This window comes from Aspergillus heteromorphus, assembly GCF_003184545.1.
Source record: "Aspergillus heteromorphus CBS 117.55 chromosome Unknown BO70scaffold_17, whole genome shotgun sequence".
Lineage (NCBI taxonomy): Eukaryota > Fungi > Ascomycota > Eurotiomycetes > Eurotiales > Aspergillaceae > Aspergillus > Aspergillus heteromorphus.
In genome coordinates this window covers 25,727-42,453 of record NW_020290422.1, presented here as the reverse complement: position 1 = coordinate 42,453, position 16,727 = coordinate 25,727, and the positions used below count along the sequence as shown (strand labels likewise).

At 54.6% G+C, this 16,727-nt stretch overlaps 6 protein-coding genes across 6 annotated transcripts; 4 read left to right on the top strand and 2 right to left on the bottom strand.

The window, feature by feature from the left end:
* Positions 1-297: 297 nt before the first annotated feature.
* Positions 298-960, bottom strand: BO70DRAFT_363093 (uncharacterized protein). The gene is made up of 3 exons (XM_025543481.1): positions 882-960; positions 458-744; positions 298-400 (listed from the first exon to the last, which is right to left on the bottom strand). Exons 2-3 carry the CDS (start codon positions 612-614, stop codon positions 372-374), a joined length of 186 nt encoding a protein of 61 aa, XP_025398138.1. The 5' UTR covers positions 615-744; positions 882-960; the 3' UTR covers positions 298-371.
* A 2,410-nt stretch (positions 961-3,370) lies between these two features.
* Positions 3,371-5,807, top strand: BO70DRAFT_338619 (GMC family oxidoreductase; the record flags this gene model as incomplete). The annotated part of the gene is made up of 4 exons (XM_025541213.1): positions 3,371-3,738; positions 3,868-4,750; positions 4,813-5,317; positions 5,475-5,807. The coding sequence occupies 4 exons, from the start codon at positions 3,371-3,373 to the stop codon at positions 5,579-5,581; spliced, it is 1,863 nt and encodes a 620-aa protein (XP_025398137.1). The 3' UTR covers positions 5,582-5,807.
* An 89-nt stretch (positions 5,808-5,896) lies between these two features.
* Positions 5,897-7,759, bottom strand: BO70DRAFT_430123 (uncharacterized protein; the record flags this gene model as incomplete). The annotated part of the gene is made up of 5 exons (XM_025548129.1): positions 5,897-6,112; positions 6,171-6,282; positions 6,364-6,465; positions 6,510-7,679; positions 7,730-7,759. The coding sequence occupies 3 exons, from the start codon at positions 7,757-7,759 to the stop codon at positions 6,367-6,369; spliced, it is 1,299 nt and encodes a 432-aa protein (XP_025398136.1). The 3' UTR covers positions 5,897-6,112; positions 6,171-6,282; positions 6,364-6,366.
* Positions 7,760-8,716: 957 nt separating this feature from the next.
* BO70DRAFT_294181 (Zn(II)2Cys6 transcription factor) lies at positions 8,717-11,067 on the top strand (the record flags this gene model as incomplete). Its single annotated transcript, XM_025539468.1, has 4 exons — positions 8,717-8,998; positions 9,032-9,642; positions 9,686-10,129; positions 10,173-11,067. The coding sequence occupies 4 exons, from the start codon at positions 8,717-8,719 to the stop codon at positions 11,065-11,067; spliced, it is 2,232 nt and encodes a 743-aa protein (XP_025398135.1).
* A 250-nt stretch (positions 11,068-11,317) lies between these two features.
* Positions 11,318-12,204, top strand: BO70DRAFT_59353 (GFA family protein). The gene is made up of 3 exons (XM_025548569.1): positions 11,318-11,633; positions 11,686-11,848; positions 11,904-12,204. Exons 1-3 carry the CDS (start codon positions 11,568-11,570, stop codon positions 12,101-12,103), a joined length of 429 nt encoding a protein of 142 aa, XP_025398134.1. The 5' UTR covers positions 11,318-11,567; the 3' UTR covers positions 12,104-12,204.
* A 419-nt stretch (positions 12,205-12,623) lies between these two features.
* Positions 12,624-16,380, top strand: BO70DRAFT_430121 (putative NRPS-like enzyme; the record flags this gene model as incomplete). Its single annotated transcript, XM_025548128.1, has 4 exons — positions 12,624-13,639; positions 13,688-14,702; positions 14,820-16,027; positions 16,371-16,380. The coding sequence occupies 4 exons, from the start codon at positions 12,624-12,626 to the stop codon at positions 16,378-16,380; spliced, it is 3,249 nt and encodes a 1,082-aa protein (XP_025398133.1).
* Positions 16,381-16,727: the final 347 nt, after the last annotated feature.

The following is a 16,727-nucleotide window of genomic DNA, read 5'->3' as shown; positions in this document are numbered from 1 at the left end:
GGGAGAGGAGGGGAAGGGAGTGGGGAGGGGGCATAGACGGTGGCAAATAATTCGAGTGGTCGTCTCACTAGTAACAGAACCCTCATCCATCCGTCATATGTCGATCTGTGTTATCTTCTAGAATCAGGAATGATGGGTCGGTGACAGCGAATCGTGCGTATGAAGGACCGGCTATGATTGGCTTGCACAATCAGTTGCAGCTCCATCGGCCAACGCCTCTGGCTTTTGCTCTTTCGTGGTCCTGGCTTGCTGAAGAACGATCTTCCCTGTAGATTGGGCTTCAACGGCGATCCCGATGGCTGATCGTCACGGACTCGGGGGGTCATATTGGGTATTCTTGCGACGCTGCGGCCCCCGCTGGACGGGTGCCTTCAAGTCCAAGCACCGGGCTGCCTGGCTGGTAGGTAGGTGCTGATCACCACACGACTATAGGCTATCTGACTTGCGGGGTACAAAGTATCTAGTCGATGGTTGACTGTTGTCGTTGTCCCCAGGCCAGCACCGGGAACATCTCGAACCGGATGGGATCGTATGGGCTCCCTCTCACCACCCACCATCAACCACACACGCGCACTCTCTTTATTGGCCTGGTGGCGTGGGTATATTACCCACATCCTCGCCCCCGACCTATCTACATAGTACTGTACTAGTGTCTACTACTACAGTCCAATCCGCTCAGGCATGCCCCTTCCTCGTCCGTTTACTATGCACGGCCTATACAGATGGTCACAAATACTGAGTATGGTACAATACTCCTTGCCTCGCCCCTTCCCAGAATATCAAGGGGCTGCCTTTTTGCCCTTTACTCGGCCTTGAGGGCCTCGCCTCGGCGCTTGACCACCAATGATCACCCGCGCTAACCATGAGCTTGTCCTTAGCAGTTGCCGTCTTGCCCCGAATAATGCGCGTTCTGCATGATTAATATTGCACCCCCACCATCCTTGACCTGACGAGTGTGGCGTCAACCCTCAGGCTCAGGCTCAGGCTCAAGGTGGTGATGCATCGCGTGGATCACATGACCGACTCTTCTTCTCCCGTCTAGGTAATAATGGGAATGGGTATTGTCTCTTCCTGGATCCACTCTGGACCGCAGAGTGCAGACTGCAGATGTCATCCCACTACTACTACTACCGTGACAGCCTCCGGTATCTCCGCGACCAGACCCGGACACGTTACCATCTGTTACTGTTGGATATCGTGCACATATCTATCGCCAACAGTTGAACACCGAACAGCAATACACTACTGCATCGCGCACGCACTATCCAGCTAGCGCCCGAGGGCTCCCGACGGTGCAACTAATCCCCATCGGCGTCCAGTTGCCTGATTGCGCGGGAGAATTTATCCTGCTGTCACTTTGAGATTCCTTTGCGCCGGATGGGGGGATCGTCGCGTTGACAACTTGTCCGTGCCTGTGGTCGATTTTCAATCCCCACGACCACAAATCCACAGAGATCTTTCCCTTGGGATTACCTAGAATGGTATGGCCTTGTCTGGCCTACCTAGGTAGACTACTCGGCTCCAGAGTCCTCAATTCCCCGAACGAGAGGGGTCTGAGAGACCGGAGGGTGAGGATCGATCGTACCTTCCCGTTATCTGATCATCTGATGCGTGGGCCGAAAGGACGGGGCCCTTCTTCCTTTACCTTACCCTGTGTTCCCGGGGGGGGGGGGGACTGTCAGGCTTGATTGATCAGGGTTGGGTGGAGCAGTGTGCGCAACTTGAAGTAGTATTTTCGTGAACTACGGCGTACAATGGATGGATAAATAAAGGGTGGTGGGTGGTTTGGAGTACTTTGTACAACCGCTAACAGACCAGTCATATATTCCATTATTCTCATACTGCTATTCATAACTGGCCTTTCTCATCTCTATCCACATTATTACAGTATCTACGACCTATCTACCCGTGGTTCCTGGGGTAAGATTAATTCCCTCGTCTTAAGCGGAGATAAACCCGCTCTTGTACTTTTGTAGCTATCCACGACTCCACATAGGGCTTTGCTACTGATCACACAGTGAATCGCAGTATCTAGTAAAGGATGGGGACTGGGATCAGACCGGAGGGGTGCTCTTAGGGCAATTTTTTTTTTTTATTTTTTTATATATAGGTAGATGGTAGATAAGTCTATGAGTCATACGATCAATTAGGATTGTGTAAACTAGGTACCTACTGTGAAGATGTTTGCTTTTATCCCTGCTATCTTTAAGAGTTTTTTTAGCCTCGTCTAGTCTCGTCTAGTCTGGGATGCTAGGTTTAATGTTTATGTTTATGTTTGTCCGAACGCTGTTCTTGGTATGGGGTAGATAGGAAACGCTGGATGGATCGATACGATACGATACCTACGTAGGTAAGTAGGTAATTGCAGATCTATAGTACCCCCCCAATGATTATCTAGCTATATCCGTACGTTTTCCAAGCAGAAAACCTTGGTGACGGGTTGGATACCGGTGCTATACTTCCCGGATGATGTCGCTGGGACAGCGAGACTGGTAATCCCGCCCTAATCAAGGCACATTCTGAGGTTGTACTACTTTTTTTATTTTTTTTATTTTTTTTGTGGAATTACTCTCTTCCTCTCGTGCCTGTCAGAAGATAAGATTCTTAATGCCACGCATTGCCCTAGCCCTCCCTTTCTTCCGAATAGCACCGGCACCGTTGTGGGTCTCGGAAGGTCCCGCGTCGGCGATAAACCCATGAATCAGATCTCGGATTCCGGTTGCTTTCCTATGGCCAACGAGAGGGACACCTCGGGTTGTTGGACTTTATGCAGGGGAGAATAATCATGGCGATGGATCCGATCGATCGAGAAAGGAAGGAGCTCGGAGTCTGGACTCGCGACCTTCATTTTGGCCCCCTCTCGCCAAGATGATGTTGTGTCGCACGCGAGCTCAACTTCACTCCCCTTCTATATATATTACACTATGGCTCAGATGATGATGTTCGACTGGCAGCCTTGCTATGACGGGTGGGTCCGAAGTACATAGCTGGAGTACAGACTCTGGGCTGTGGACTTTTGTCTCGTCTTTGAGAGGTGAAGACTCCGCCTGGGGAGGCACAGCATTTGTCCGTCAGCACCTCTGAATCACAGACCCGGGATGGTCAACCTGCAGCACCAATCTGCAGATCCCCAGCTCGTCTCAAGACAACCTGCAAGTGGGACTGTGGTCGCTGCCCCTGGAGCCATGTCCCATGACTATAGGAACAGGATGAAAAGCTAGCAAGATTCGAAGTGAGTACAACAAGGTCCCATGGTGTGCAGTGTGCTTGAGCACCGATCCATATCAGAAGCCAGTCCGTCCGTCCGTTTTTGCCATACCTTCTAGAGTCAATCCCATGCAGGACGTTATCGACCAGCAAGACCATTGCGATGATCAAACCCCTCCTTGTTTCCGCCCTGTTCGCCTGGACGTTATCCCACGGCTACAAGTGCGGCACCGACGCGAGCTACGACTACGTGATCGTTGGCGGCGGCACGGCAGGCAGCGTGGTCGCAACCCGTCTGGCCAAGGCTGGGTTCGAAGTCGTCATCCTCGAGGCTGGTGGCATCTATGAGAGTATTCTCCCCGAGCTACAGGTTCCGGGCAACATGTATCTTACCTGGGGAACGGACCTGGACGATATCAACCTCAGCGTCGACTGGGGGTTTGTCACCACGCCGCAGGCTGGGGCCAATGATCGGAGAATCCACTACGCGCAAGGCAAAGGGCTCGGGGGGTCGTACGTGCTCTTGCTTCTGTAGATTGCAAGTCAGATATCGAGAGCCTATTCTCTAACAGTATCCAGGACCGGCGAGAATGCGATGGTATATCAGAGGCAAGTCCCAACAGTCCTTCAGGTGAAGACCTGCTTCTGACGGCCACGCAGAGGGACGCAAGGATCTTACCACGCATGGGCGGAGAAGGTCAATGATTCCAGCTACGAGTGGGAGCAAATCCTCCCCTTCTTCAAACGAGGCATCCGCTTCACGCCGCCGGACCCCCTGAAAAGGCCCCGAAACGCCACCGCTGCCTACAACCCGGGGGCGTTCCTGCGCACGCCTTCCTTGATGGCGGTTGAAGTGAGCTACTCCAACCAGGTCGGAGCCTTCCTGACCTGGTTCAAGAGGAGCCTGCAAAGTGCAGGGATCCCCGAGATCCAGGACTTCAACAGCGGCCGTCTCCTGGGGACGCAATACTGCAGCTCGACCCTCACCACCAAAGCGCGTCGCAGCAGCGCCGACTCGCTGATCGCCGTCCTCGCAGGCACAGGGAAGTCAACCCTCACCGTGTGCGTCCAGACCATGGCGAAGCGAATCATCTTCGACGAGTCCAAAAGCGCAGTCGGCGTGCTGGCCGAGTCCAAAGACGCCGAGTTCACCGTGTCGGCAAAGAAGGAGATCATCATCGCCACCGGATCCTTCCACTCCCCACAGCTCCTGATGGTCTCGGGGATCGGACCGGCGGAGACGCTCGAGAAGCACGACATCGCCGTCCTCGTCGACCTGCCCGGCGTGGGCCAGGACATGTGGGATCATCCCTTCTTCGGCCTCTCGTACCCCGTCACCATGACCACCGCCACCCGCTTCATCGTCGACCCCCAGTACCAGACCGACCAGACCCTGAAATACATGGCCTACCACAAAGGCTACCCGTCCCAAGTCGTCGACACCCTCGGCTGGGAGAAACTGCCTCTCCTGTACCGAAAGAAGTTCCCTCCTGCCGTGCTCGCCGACCTCGCCAGATTCCCTGCAGATTGGCCAGAGGCGGAGGTAAGCTGAGATCAATCCCCCCCCCGTCACCACATCCACTTTCATAATATAAAATACAACAGTACATCGGAGCCGACTACTTCGTCAGCAACCTCTCCAACGCCACCGCCCAACAACCTCGCGACGGCCACTCCTACGCCTCCATCCTGGGGGCCCTTGTCTCCCCGACCTCGCGCGGCAACGTCACCATCGTCTCCAAATCCACCCACGACCTCCCCCGCATCAACCCCAACTGGCTCACCACCGAGACCGACCAGCACGTCGCCCTCGCCATGTTCAAGCGCATCCGCAGTCTGTGGCGCTCCGAACCCCTGCACTCCATCGTCATCGGCCCGGAAGCGCATCCCGGCGAGAAGGTCAAGACGGACAAGCAGATCCTGCATGCCATTCGGGAGAGCGTCATTCCGATCTGGCATCCGGCGGGGACCTGTAAGATGGGGATGCGCGGGGAGGATCCCACGGCGGTGTTGGATTCCAGGGCGCGCGTGTTCGGCGTCAATCGGTTGAGGGTCGTGGATGCGAGTGCCTTTCCGGTCTTGCCGCCGGGGCATCCGCAGAGTACTGTTTGTGAGTTTTTTCTCTTTCTCTCTTTTTTTTTCTCTTTCTCTCTTTTTTTTTTTTTTTTTATATATAGTATTGTTGGTGGCGTTTGTTATGACTGTTATTTTGGTGTGTTCTGCATGAGTAGGGCTAATCAAGATTGGTTAATTGGGTTTGGGTGTAGATATGCTGGCGGAGAAGATCTCCGCTGATATCATCAAGGGGGAGTCAAGAGATCCGGATGGAGATGGAGATGGAGATGGAGATGGTCAAGACTTCAGACGGGGATGAATCCATGAATGATCACGACCAGAATGAGTAATTCGGTAGAGGCGTGGGCGGGGGGGTAGACTGAAGTCCGAATACTAATTAGGATGGAGATTTCGAATGTGAATGCGAATGTTTGGACTTTGCGATAGTCTGGAGAGCACTCCACTCCACTCCACTCCACTCTCCTATCCTCTACTCTACTCTATCCGACCCTAGTCTTGTCTGGTTTATAGTCATCCCTAATAATGACAGGTGCTTCTTTTACAAAATGAACATGGCCATGTACCCATTTAGCAGACCTCTGGGTGTATTGAAAATAATGAAGGCTTGTATTGGAAAATTGAGAAGGGAAGAATGTATAGTCTAGCAATACTGCAGGATTAGTTGTCTTAAGGCAGTAAATATCCCCCCCAGTCGTACAACCAGCCCAACAGCCATAAGCAGCAGCCCCAACACCCAAGCCATTACCACATCGAAAACGGCACATGGGGATACATCCGGCAATGCAAATTTGGATGGTTGGCGTGTTGATAGAATCTCATCCATCGAGGTATATAGCCAAGGTTAGTGTGCGTCCTGATCAAGAGGGCAGGAAAATGCGGGTACGTACTGGGGATGGCATTGGTTTGTTTGCCTGTTCGGCTTCAGGATATGTGAGCTCTGGAAGAGGAAAGCCCGGGATGATGTATTGGGCGGTGAGGATTTTTGTTTGGTTGTAGAGTCTAGAAAGAAGAAGAAGGGGGGGGGATGTGGTTAGTTGGGTTGTGGTGTGAGAGGAAAAAGAAGGGGGGGGGTATATTTCCCTTTTAGGAACTGCTGGCTTGTATCGTTCCTCCTGGGATGCCCTCTGGGAGACTAGAGATACTACTAGGCTCCGGGATATTCCCCGGGGCCTGATAGTATCCCTGGGATGTCTCTGTAGGCCGGCGACATCTCGGTTCCGGCTCACTTGCGATCGGAGAAGCCAGAGCGCGTGCACGTTGGGAGTCCGGGGATAACAGGGACCTCCACTGGCTGTCATTCCGCAGGAGTAGACGCTATTCTGGGATCCGAGGAGGGCTCGATCATGGCCATCACTATCACTGCGGAACGAAGCTTCATCTATACCGAGATCCACCAGGCGAGGGAGATCCCTCATCCACACGAAAGCCTCCCGCCATGTGCCCGTCTCGAGACGACATTCCGCGAAGAAGATGCGTTGGATGGAATGCCGACACTGCTGGAGAAGATGCAAAAGCGCCCGATCGGAGAATCGGACCCGGCGGAGGAAGAGGGATTCAAGACGAAGGGGGGAGGGGCTGAACGTGAACCGGGGAAGACGCGATTCGTTCACGGACCCGATCTCAAGGGCCTTGACATTGACGGCCCAATCGGCCAGCGGGAGGGTCGGCAATTCCATGATCTGCTGCAGGTTGCTGCCGTCGGGCTGTCGTGTCCGATGTCTGAGCACAAGAGCCCCGAGATGTCGGAGACGGTGAAAGACGTGTCGCAGGCGCATGCTGTTCGGGACATTCAACCGAGGTTCGATCGCGTCAAGATACCAAGTCCGAGGCAGTTCGAGCCGAAGCTCCTCGCGATCCAGCCCGGGCACCTGGCGGAGACTATCCGCCACGATCCGGCAGAGGGCAGAGTTGGCATCGTCCAGATCCTTCAGGGGGGAACTGGGGTCATCCAGGCCCAGAGCCTTGAGATTGGAAAATTTGGCCAAGCACGATGGTAGACATTCCGCCAGCGCCGCCTCGTAGGCGCCCCTCTCAACGCTGCCACCATCATCTAGGTAGGGGGGTGGCATAGACGCCTGTGACCATCGCTGCCTACCATCCCCTCGGATGGATCGGGCGAATCCAAGGTCAACCTGGCGCACATGCCGGGCGTGCGGGCTGTTCGCGATCTGCTGCAGCCTCCACACCGGGGGCCTGGTGTAGCTGCCGGTGAGTCTGATATCCACCTGTCGAAACAGCCATGGTGAGGCGATGCGGTTGAAGGTCTTGTTCGTGAGACGCAGGCTGGCCAGAGTCTGGAGACCGGGTTTGTTGCGGCGTTCGTTGTTGGACTGCCGCGCGTGCTTCTTCTGGATCGTGAGTTCCGAGCTGTCCATGTCCAGGACATGGCCCATGATCTGATTTGCGAGTTTAGTCTGGGTCCGATGGCCTGTCGGTAGGGTCTTACCATGTCGAGAATTTCTTCCGGGAGTTGCATGTTGGTTAGGGGGGCAGTTCGATGCCTCGGGTCGGTCAAAACGGGGTGTGGTTGTAAGACCTGGAGATATCGCCGGATGGAAATTTTTCTTCGACGAGGCTGTGATTCATGACGATATCCATCGCTCGTTGTGACCTCATTAGGGTGGAGGTAGGGTGAGTTGTCGGAACCAAGATCCGCCTCGGGATGTTGTCGATATAGGGCATGGTCGACTGTCACGAATTGGTTGGAATAATTGAGATACTATGAGACATGGCTCTGACTCTCTGCGGGGCATTCACTGTCTCTTCTCTTGCCTCGAGCTAAGACCTTCATTTTCCCACCTATATATCTCCCTATTTTTTTTTTTTTTTTTTTTTTTTTTTTTTTTTTTTTTTGTGATTCCGCTGTTGTTTTTCATCAATCAAGATACTATATGTATATACAGTACCGTTTGTAGGGCGGCGGTGATCCGATGCCGAAAGCGGGTGATGTTGACGGTCTCTCTTCTTCACTCTTCTTCTCTTCTTCTCTTCTTCTCTTCTTCTTCTTCTCCTCTTCCTTCTCCCTTTTATCCTCCCCCCTCTCCTTTCTCCATCCATCTCTCTCTTTCTAAACTCTCCCCAGCATCAATTCTTCACTGACCACACCGCTCCCTTTAATTGTGTACTTTAATAGTGTGTACCCCCCCAATCTCCCCGCGGTGGAGCCATGCAGTCCCCCCATACAGTCCCCCCATGCAGTCCCCCCCGACCCCGCACGAGGCCCGCTTCGCTCCGTCCCTCCGTTTTCTCCGTCGCTTGTCGCTTGTCGCTTGTCGCTCGCCGTTCCTGACCCGGAAACTTCTCCCTCGCGCATCCCAGCTTTCCCTTCCTCGAGCCTACATTCTCATCCCTTAGCGGAAAAGGACCGGCCACGTTCGCCATTCATGTCTCGGTTCAACAAGCCCCGAGGCAAGCTTCTTCCGACCTTGATTCAATGGCAGCCACTCGGGACAGTTCCCTGCTCTCGAGCATGACCGCCGGTACTCGACGTCGCTCCACCTCCAGTACCGATGGGCCAGTCCCCTCCAAGCGGCGGAAAAGAACCTCGCCCTCCCCGGCCACCAAGCCTCACGGACCTCGCCAGAAGATCACAAGGGCCTGTGACCACTGCAAGGAGAAGAAAACCCGCTGCACGGGCACTCTGCCCTGTGTGCGCTGCTCAAAGCTGTCGCTGCCTTGCGAATACAATGCGGCCTACTCTCGAGGCCTCCCCCCGGTCCCGCTTCCCCCGCCCCTATCGATGGGGGAGGATGGTGCAGACAGCCCCCGTGTTCAAGACGTCGTCGTCACTACAAACGCAAGTCCAGGCCTGCGCAGGTCCGGGTCTGCCCGGCGCTCCTGCAGACCGGTCCTTAGCTCACGCCAGCCCCACGGGGGCAATGAGCTGTCTCAGCGTAACTCGCCGGACCCTGCGGTCACCGACTTGGAGGGGAACTACCTGGGACCGGCATCAGGCGTATCCTTCCTCACTCGTGTCTGGGGTCGCCTGCACCAGGATAAGCTGCACGCGATACCCGATGGGCTGCAAGATGAGTCTTCCAACAAGAACACCTCCGTCTTCATGTTTGGCGACAAGCCGTACTCGGACTATCGGGAGGCTACCTTTACGCTGCCACCGTTTGACAAGGCCCAGGAGCTGGTCGATATCTACTTTGACTTCTCCATGGTCACGTATCGCTTTTTACACCGGGGAAGCGTCGAGGGGTGGCTTCAACAGGTGTACGAAAGCAACGTCTCCTCTTCAAATCCTCCAGTGGGTCCGATGGTGGTGCGAACGGCCATCATTCTCATGATTTTCGCCGTGAGCACCCTTTACGAAGAACAACGACCTAGTCGCCAGGTGGACGGATGGTGTCAGAGGTAAGTGTCGCCAATCTAGCCCTCATTCTCGATACGATACTAGCCATCCTAGTGAGCAATGGTATGCGGCCTCCAAATACATGACCTCTTTAGAGTCCGGACCCCCGCGACTGGAATCGGTCCAGGCAAGGCTGGGCCAGTGTCTCTACTTGCTCGCCACCTCTAGAGCAAACGAATGTTGGTACTCTTTTGGCACAGCCCTTCAGCTGGTGACTGCCATGGGCTTGCACCGCAAGTGCCCCGGCAAGCGTCTCAAGGGAGGGAATACGTACTTGGATCGAGAGCTGCGCAAACGCATCCTGTGGAGCGCTTATATGCTGGACCGATACCTCAGCATCATGTTCGGGAGGCCGCGCTTATTGCATGATGAAGACATCGACCAGCACCTTCCGGAGGAGGTGAATGATGAAGATATGCTGCAGGATGATCCGGCGCGAAGGTCCGGGTCCGCAGACTGCATGATGATTGCGTCCATTCTCCACTTCAAGTATGTTTCCCGTTCTGTGGTAGCGCCAGTGCTGACGGGACAGACTCGGCCGCATACTGGGCGACATCTCCCGGCAACTCTACACGGTAAATCCTTCTTCACGGAGCCCAGCTCTGGAGACTGCTGCTCGCCTCACGTCCGAGCTGGAGCAGTGGAAAGCGACCGCACCGGCGCTTTTTAACAGTGTTCGTGCTACTAGCCTCATCCCCCCACTCTGCAGACAAAGCCAGGTTCTGCAATTAGCATACTCGCACGCCGTAATCCATGCCACACGGTCATTTCTTTTGAATGACTTTACGGATCTGAGACGCAGACCGCAGGCCCCATCGCCAATGGTGTCTAGTCACGTACGGAAGTGCGTCGAAGCCGCCCAGCAAGTCATGGAGCTGGTGGATAGCCTTGCCAAACAGAGCGTCCTGATCCAGTCGTTCTGGTTTACCCACTATGTATGTTTCTGCGCCATCACAGTTGTATATATCTACACGATCCAGCAGTATCGAACGGTTTCTACCCCGGAGACGCCTTCACAGGGCACCGAGGACATCAGCCGTCTGTGTCCGCTCTTCCAGCTCGCAGAAACGTGCCAGCACCACCTTGCAGAGGCGACCCGCAAGAACTGCCCGAGCCGTCGCTATAGTATTATCCTGGAGGAGCTCCGAAAGGAAGTGCACCGGCAGATCGGTCCAGACTTGAGCTCTGTGAGTGACTCATCTGAGCAGTTCCAGAGCATGTGTGCGAGTCAGCCAGTAGCGGAACGACATCCCAATCTTACCCCGGTCTACCCGCCCATGCCGCCGGATGTTGGGCCCCTCCACTATCCGGGTCTGCAGCTCGACCTCACGGGACACCCATTCGGCCCCGATGGCGACATTGGACAGTCGATCGATAATCTGGAGGGGTCTATCTGGTGGACCCAACTAGACTCTTGGGTAGGTTGATCCACGTCTACGTGTCTCTTGCTGATTGGGACTGCAGGCATTCGCTAGTTTTCCCGGTGATCCCTCGACATTTGGTTTGTAGGTGGCTCGAACCGGCCAGTTGTATATAGTATGGCCTCGCCTCAACCGCCCTAGGTTAAACTTATGTTGAGCAGCCAAGTGGATATCTCCACATCTGGCGGCTTCGGGCGGATGAATCAGTCCTATACACGCTAGTACGCTTTGGCTTATCGCTCAGTAATTCCGGCAGATTGCCAATGAGTCATGGTCACAATGGTTGGGGGCTGGGTAGGGTAGATACGGGTCAGCAGATGGGTATTTTATATTAGTTTTCAACTCTGACCTCAGCGCACTAAATGCTGACCCCACGGATTGGATTGATTGGGGCCAACCATCAAGTGCTTAGTCACCGACTGACTATAACTAACTATAAAGTAGCCAAGTAGTCGGGTGTTCGCCTTCTTCGTCAAACAATACTCTGTCAGATAACACTCAAGAAAATGGCTGTCGGTAGTTGTTTCTGCGGCAAGATTCAAATCGAAATGAATGGCCAGCCCCTGACGTCGGCAAGTACACCCACAGTATCCCTTATCAACTCATCTAATCCTATTCCACTAGGGACTGTGCCACTGTCTCGACTGCCGCAAGCTTACCGGGTCAGTTTTCAGTTACAGCCATGTCGTCAAAACCGCAGACCTAAAAATCACGGGAAATCCGAAGGCAGTGGCCAAAACATCGGACAGTGGAAATCACATTCGGAATTATTTCTGTCCTGACTGTGGTACGCATCATAAGTCAGACTGCATTTAGCAAGGAAGACGTCTGACGAACCGTAGGCTCGCCGCTTTTTGGCCGCAGGGTAAACCCCGATGGCGAACCTTGGGAGAATACAATCGTCCGGGGGGGAATCTTCGATGACGAACGATTGTTGAATGATCGGAAACCGGACGCGGAGTTGTTTACCACCAGAAGAGTAGAGTGGGTGGCTCCTGTCGAGGGGACTGCCCAGTTTTGCGGCATGTTGCCGCTGCCGTGAGCTACCCAGGCTTGTCGTGGGCTGGCTTACTCGTGCTGGGGTCGACGTGAATGTGTGGTGCGTCAGGTGTCAGATCTGGCACCATCACGCCTGCCCAGGTGCCGAGACAGCTGGGTCGTCGAATGGTATTATCAGGGAACGGTTGCTGCGAGCTAGCGTGTAGTTTGTTTTCCGGGCCAGCTAGTCGGATATTTCTTTACTTCAACGCACCCAGTCCGCTTTATCCGGCGCAAAGAGGATGGATGAAGTTTTTCCGAGGCATATCAATGTCGATGGGCGAGGTCTGGTTGGCGATGATCCTCGCGGATAAATATCCGACTCGCGGCTTTTCCACTCATGGGGATCAATAACGTCAATATGAAGGCACCCAGTGGTTTGAGGCGGCGAAAGACAGGCGGATGTAATAAATAGGACGGATGCTCCGGATTCTGGGCTATTACTACAATTGATGATCTCGGAGCTATCACAAGATTGATCTGGTATATACGAAATCATTTATTGCCAAAAACACCTGCCGAAGATGCTCTCCACAATTCCTCCTCAACCACCAACCTTACATGGCCCTGTCTCCAAAACGGACATCCCCATACTGGACAAGTCTCCAAGAGAGCCCCTTACAATCGATGAGCTCGTTAGAAGCCGTGCGTCCGGAGCCTTCCAGCCCGTCATATCCTATCCACGAACGGGCATCGAATATGTGGACTATTCTCTGAACCAATTGGATATCTTTGCCTTTCGCGTCGCCAAGGTGCTCGCAGATCGCATCCCCCCGCGGGCCTCATCAGCAGAGACCCCCGCGGTCATTGCGTTGCTGGGGCCTTCGGATCTCAACTACCTGGTTATGATGCTGTCGTTGGCGAAGCTTGGACACAGCGGCCTGCTCCTGTCGACACGGATATCCGTGGACGCGTATGTCTCATTGCTCGACAAAACCCAATCACGACACATCTTCATCCACAGCTCCTTCCGGGACACAGCTGCAGACATCAAACAACGGGTTCCTGGCCTGCGGATTGATGAAATCCCAACCGAGGAAGCTTACCAACGTCCCATCTCAGAACCTGTCGACACGAATCTGGTCCCATATCTGGATCCGGTAGCCGAGTCGAAGCATATCGCCTGGATCATCCACTCGAGTGGATCAACAGGACCTCCCAAGCCTATCTTCCATACCCAAGCGGCCGCCTTGCAGAACTACTCCGGACACATGAACATGTCCGGCTTCGTGACCTTGCCGCTATATCACAACCACGGAATCAGCTGTCTTTTCCGGACCATCCACGCCTGCAAGCAGCTGCATCTGTATAATGCCGAAATACCGCTAACGCGGCAGTATCTGCTTGAGATCATGCGGACGAGGGATGTCGAGGTCTTCTACGGCGTTCCGTACGCGCTCAAGCTGCTCGCCGAGTCTCCGGAGGGCATATCCGCTCTGGCGGGATTCAAGGCCGTGATGTTCGGCGGGTCCGCATGTCCTGATGCTTTGGGGAATCTGTTGGTAGACAACGGAGTCCATCTCATCAGCCACTATGGATCGTAAGACACCTTTCACTACGGTGATACTCTCTCCGCTAACAGTGTCAGCACCGAAACCGGTCAGCTAATGATGTCCGCCCGCCCTCGCGAAGACAAAGGATGGGATTGGCTCCGTCCGTCCGAGACCGTCAAGAAGTTCCTGCGCTTCGAGGAGCGGTTCCCGGGGATCTACGAGCTGCTGTGTCTGGATGGATGGCCTTCCAAAGTTGCGAGTAACCGGCCCGATGGCTCGTATGCCACCAAAGACCTGTTCGTGAAGCACCCAACCATGGAGGCTTACAAGTACTATGCCCGCCTGGATGATACCATCGTCCTGGTGAACGGCGAGAAGGTCAACCCGTTGGACCTGGAGGGACGCGTCCGACAGAGCAGTGCCGTTGCCGAAGCCATCGCCTTCGGTGCGGGCAAGGCAAGCATCGGACTGGCTGTCCTCCGTGCCCCGGATACCGAGTCGTCCGACGAAGCCATCATCCAGGATATCTGGCCTGCGGTCCAGCAAGCAAACGAGTCCCTGCCTGCCTTCGGCCAGCTCTCCAGAAGCATGATCCGTGTGTTGCCAGCGGAGACGCAATACCCGCGTACGGACAAGGGCACGGTCATCAGACCGGCCTTCTACAAGGCCTTCGATGGTCTGATCGAAGAGGCCTACGCCGCGGACGATGCCCTGGCCGGAACGCTTGTCTTATCCGAGCCGGAGCTGAGGGCGTTCCTTAGAGAGCAGCTCCTCCAGATGGTGCCGCTCAAGAACCCAGACCTCTTGACGGATGACGCAGACTTCTTTTCTCTAGGCATGGACTCTCTCCAGGCTACCCAGCTGCGCTCCATATTGATGACCGCTCTCGACACTAATGGCCACACATTGGGGCTGAATATCGCGTTCGAGCGGCCCACTGTCGCTTCTCTGGCCCGGTACCTTGATGCCCTCCGCACTGGGGCCGCGCAAGACAACCAGCCCATAGTCGAGCAGATGCGTGCCCTAATTGACAAGTATAGCCACTTTGAGCCACAAGTCCCCCTGCCCGGCAATCTTAAGCTTGACCTTGACAGCCCGGGGCGATGCATTGTATGTTTTCTCCCGCCTTCCACCCTCCCCATTCATCTATCTATCCAGACCATACCTCCCACTTCCCTTCCTCCCCAATCCATCCCCAATCCATCCCGAAAACTAACATCAACATAGCTCCTAACCGGCACGACCGGCACCCTAGGAATCCACATCGCCGCACAACTCTCCCTCCTCCCCACCGTGCGCAAGATCCACTGCCCCATCCGCGCCCCGGACCCCAGCACTGCGCACACCCGACTCCACGAATCCCTCCGCCGCCGACGCCTGCACACCCTCCCCGCGGAATGCCTCTCCAAACTCATCGCCCTCCCCTCCCCCACCCTCAACCACCCCACCCTCTCCCTGCCCCCGGCCACCTACGCAGCCCTGCAATCCGAAACAACAGATATCATCCACAGTGCGTGGTCGGTGATTTACAATCTGAGGCTGACGAGCCAGGCGGACGAGAATCTGCCCGGGTTGCGGAACCTGCTGAGCTTGATGATTAACTCGCCCAGGGGGGAGAGACCGACGTTTAATTTCTGTTCGTCGGTGAGTTCGGTGAGGGAGTGGAGGGTTCGGGGTGGTCCTATTCCGGAGGAGGTTCCCGATGATCTCTCTGCTGCGCAGGGGATGGGATATGCGCAGTCGAAACTTGTCGCGGAGCATGTTTGTTTGAATGCTGCTGTTGCTGTGGATGCTGTGGATGCTGCAACTACCAGCACCAGCACGACACTGACACCGACACCCACCCCCAGCAAAGCACAAGAGACCATGAACATGAACACAAATATAAAAAAAAAAAAGAAAATCCGCATCCTCCGCATCGGCCAAATCACCGCCGACTCCATCCACGGAATCTGGAACCCCACCGAAGCCATCCCGCTCATCTTGCAATCCGCTCTTACTGTCGGCGCGCTCCCAACCCTGGATGATTTTCACCGCTGGTTGCCCGTGGATGTTGTCGCTGGGGCTGTTGTTGATATTTCGTTGATGGATTCTGACTTTTTCCCTCAATCTCAATCTCAATCTCAATCTCAACCCCAACCCCAACCCCAACCCGAAAGCGAAAGCAAAACCAATCCCAAACCCACTCTCCACGAGAATGAAAATCAAAATCAAAACAGAAAAAATGGCTATGAGTATGACCAGGTCTACCAAATAACCAACCCCACGGCCTTCCACTGGACCACGCAGCTCCTTCCCGCCCTCCGAGCCGCGGGGTTACCCTTCCAGGAGCTAAATCCCCACGACTGGCTACTGAGGGTGCGGGGTGTGGATGATCCGGTGCGAAATCCGCCTTTTAAGTTGGTCGAGTTTTTCGAGCGGAAGTATGGGTATGGGTATGGGGCTGGCTCCGGGATTGGGCGTGGTGGTGATGCTGTGGGAGAGAAGGGGGAACTGGGGGGGAGAGGAAGAGGGATGATGATGGTGGGGGGGAAGGGGAAGGGGAAGGGGAAGGGGGAGAGACTCGGAACGGGTAGGGGCAGGGGCAGGGGCAGGGGCAGGGGCAGGGGCAGGGGGATTGGAGTATGTCACTGCTAGGGCGAGGGGGGTGAGTCAAGGGTTGCGGGAGGTGGAGGGGTTGGATGGGGGTTTGGTGCGGAAGATGGTTGGGTGGTTTCTTGGGGGGAGGGGGGGTGGAGGTGATTTAGTTATTATGTTAATGATATCATGTGTAATTAGGGAGGGGTGAGGGTGAGGGTGAGGGTGGGGATTGGGGTTGGGGTTGTTTTTGTGGATGTTATGGTGGTGATGATTGCCTTGAAGGAAGGATGATGTTGTTCATTTAAGTATCTCGGGTCCGGTACGGTATATTTGCCTATTCAATACTATGATCATATATAAGTATATAACAGTAGTTACTATAAAGACAGTCATAGTAAGATCATGATGATAGTATGTAATTAAAATACAAACCGAAACTAGAGCTCATATAATACTATATCACTATATCCAATGACCCGAATCCCAGGCAACTAACTCAACCAGTAAGTAGCCAGCGCCGATAACAGAGAGAAACTATACAAATATCTAGACGAA

Excerpts from the sequence above, each read along its gene's own strand:
- BO70DRAFT_363093 (XM_025543481.1), bottom strand. The coding sequence starts at position 614 with ATGTGGGTAATATACCCACGCCACCAGGCCAATAAAGAGAGTGCGCGT. Across the intron at positions 401-457 it reads AGTCAACCATCGACTAGATA|CAGCCAGGCAGCCCGGTGCT; the intron begins CTTTGTACCCCG and ends GCACCTACCTAC.
- BO70DRAFT_59353 (XM_025548569.1), top strand. The coding sequence starts at position 11,568 with ATGGCTGTCGGTAGTTGTTTCTGCGGCAAGATTCAAATCGAAATGAAT. Across the intron at positions 11,634-11,685 it reads ATGGCCAGCCCCTGACGTCG|GGACTGTGCCACTGTCTCGA; the intron begins GCAAGTACACCC and ends CTATTCCACTAG. Across the intron at positions 11,849-11,903 it reads TTATTTCTGTCCTGACTGTG|GCTCGCCGCTTTTTGGCCGC; the intron begins GTACGCATCATA and ends GACGAACCGTAG.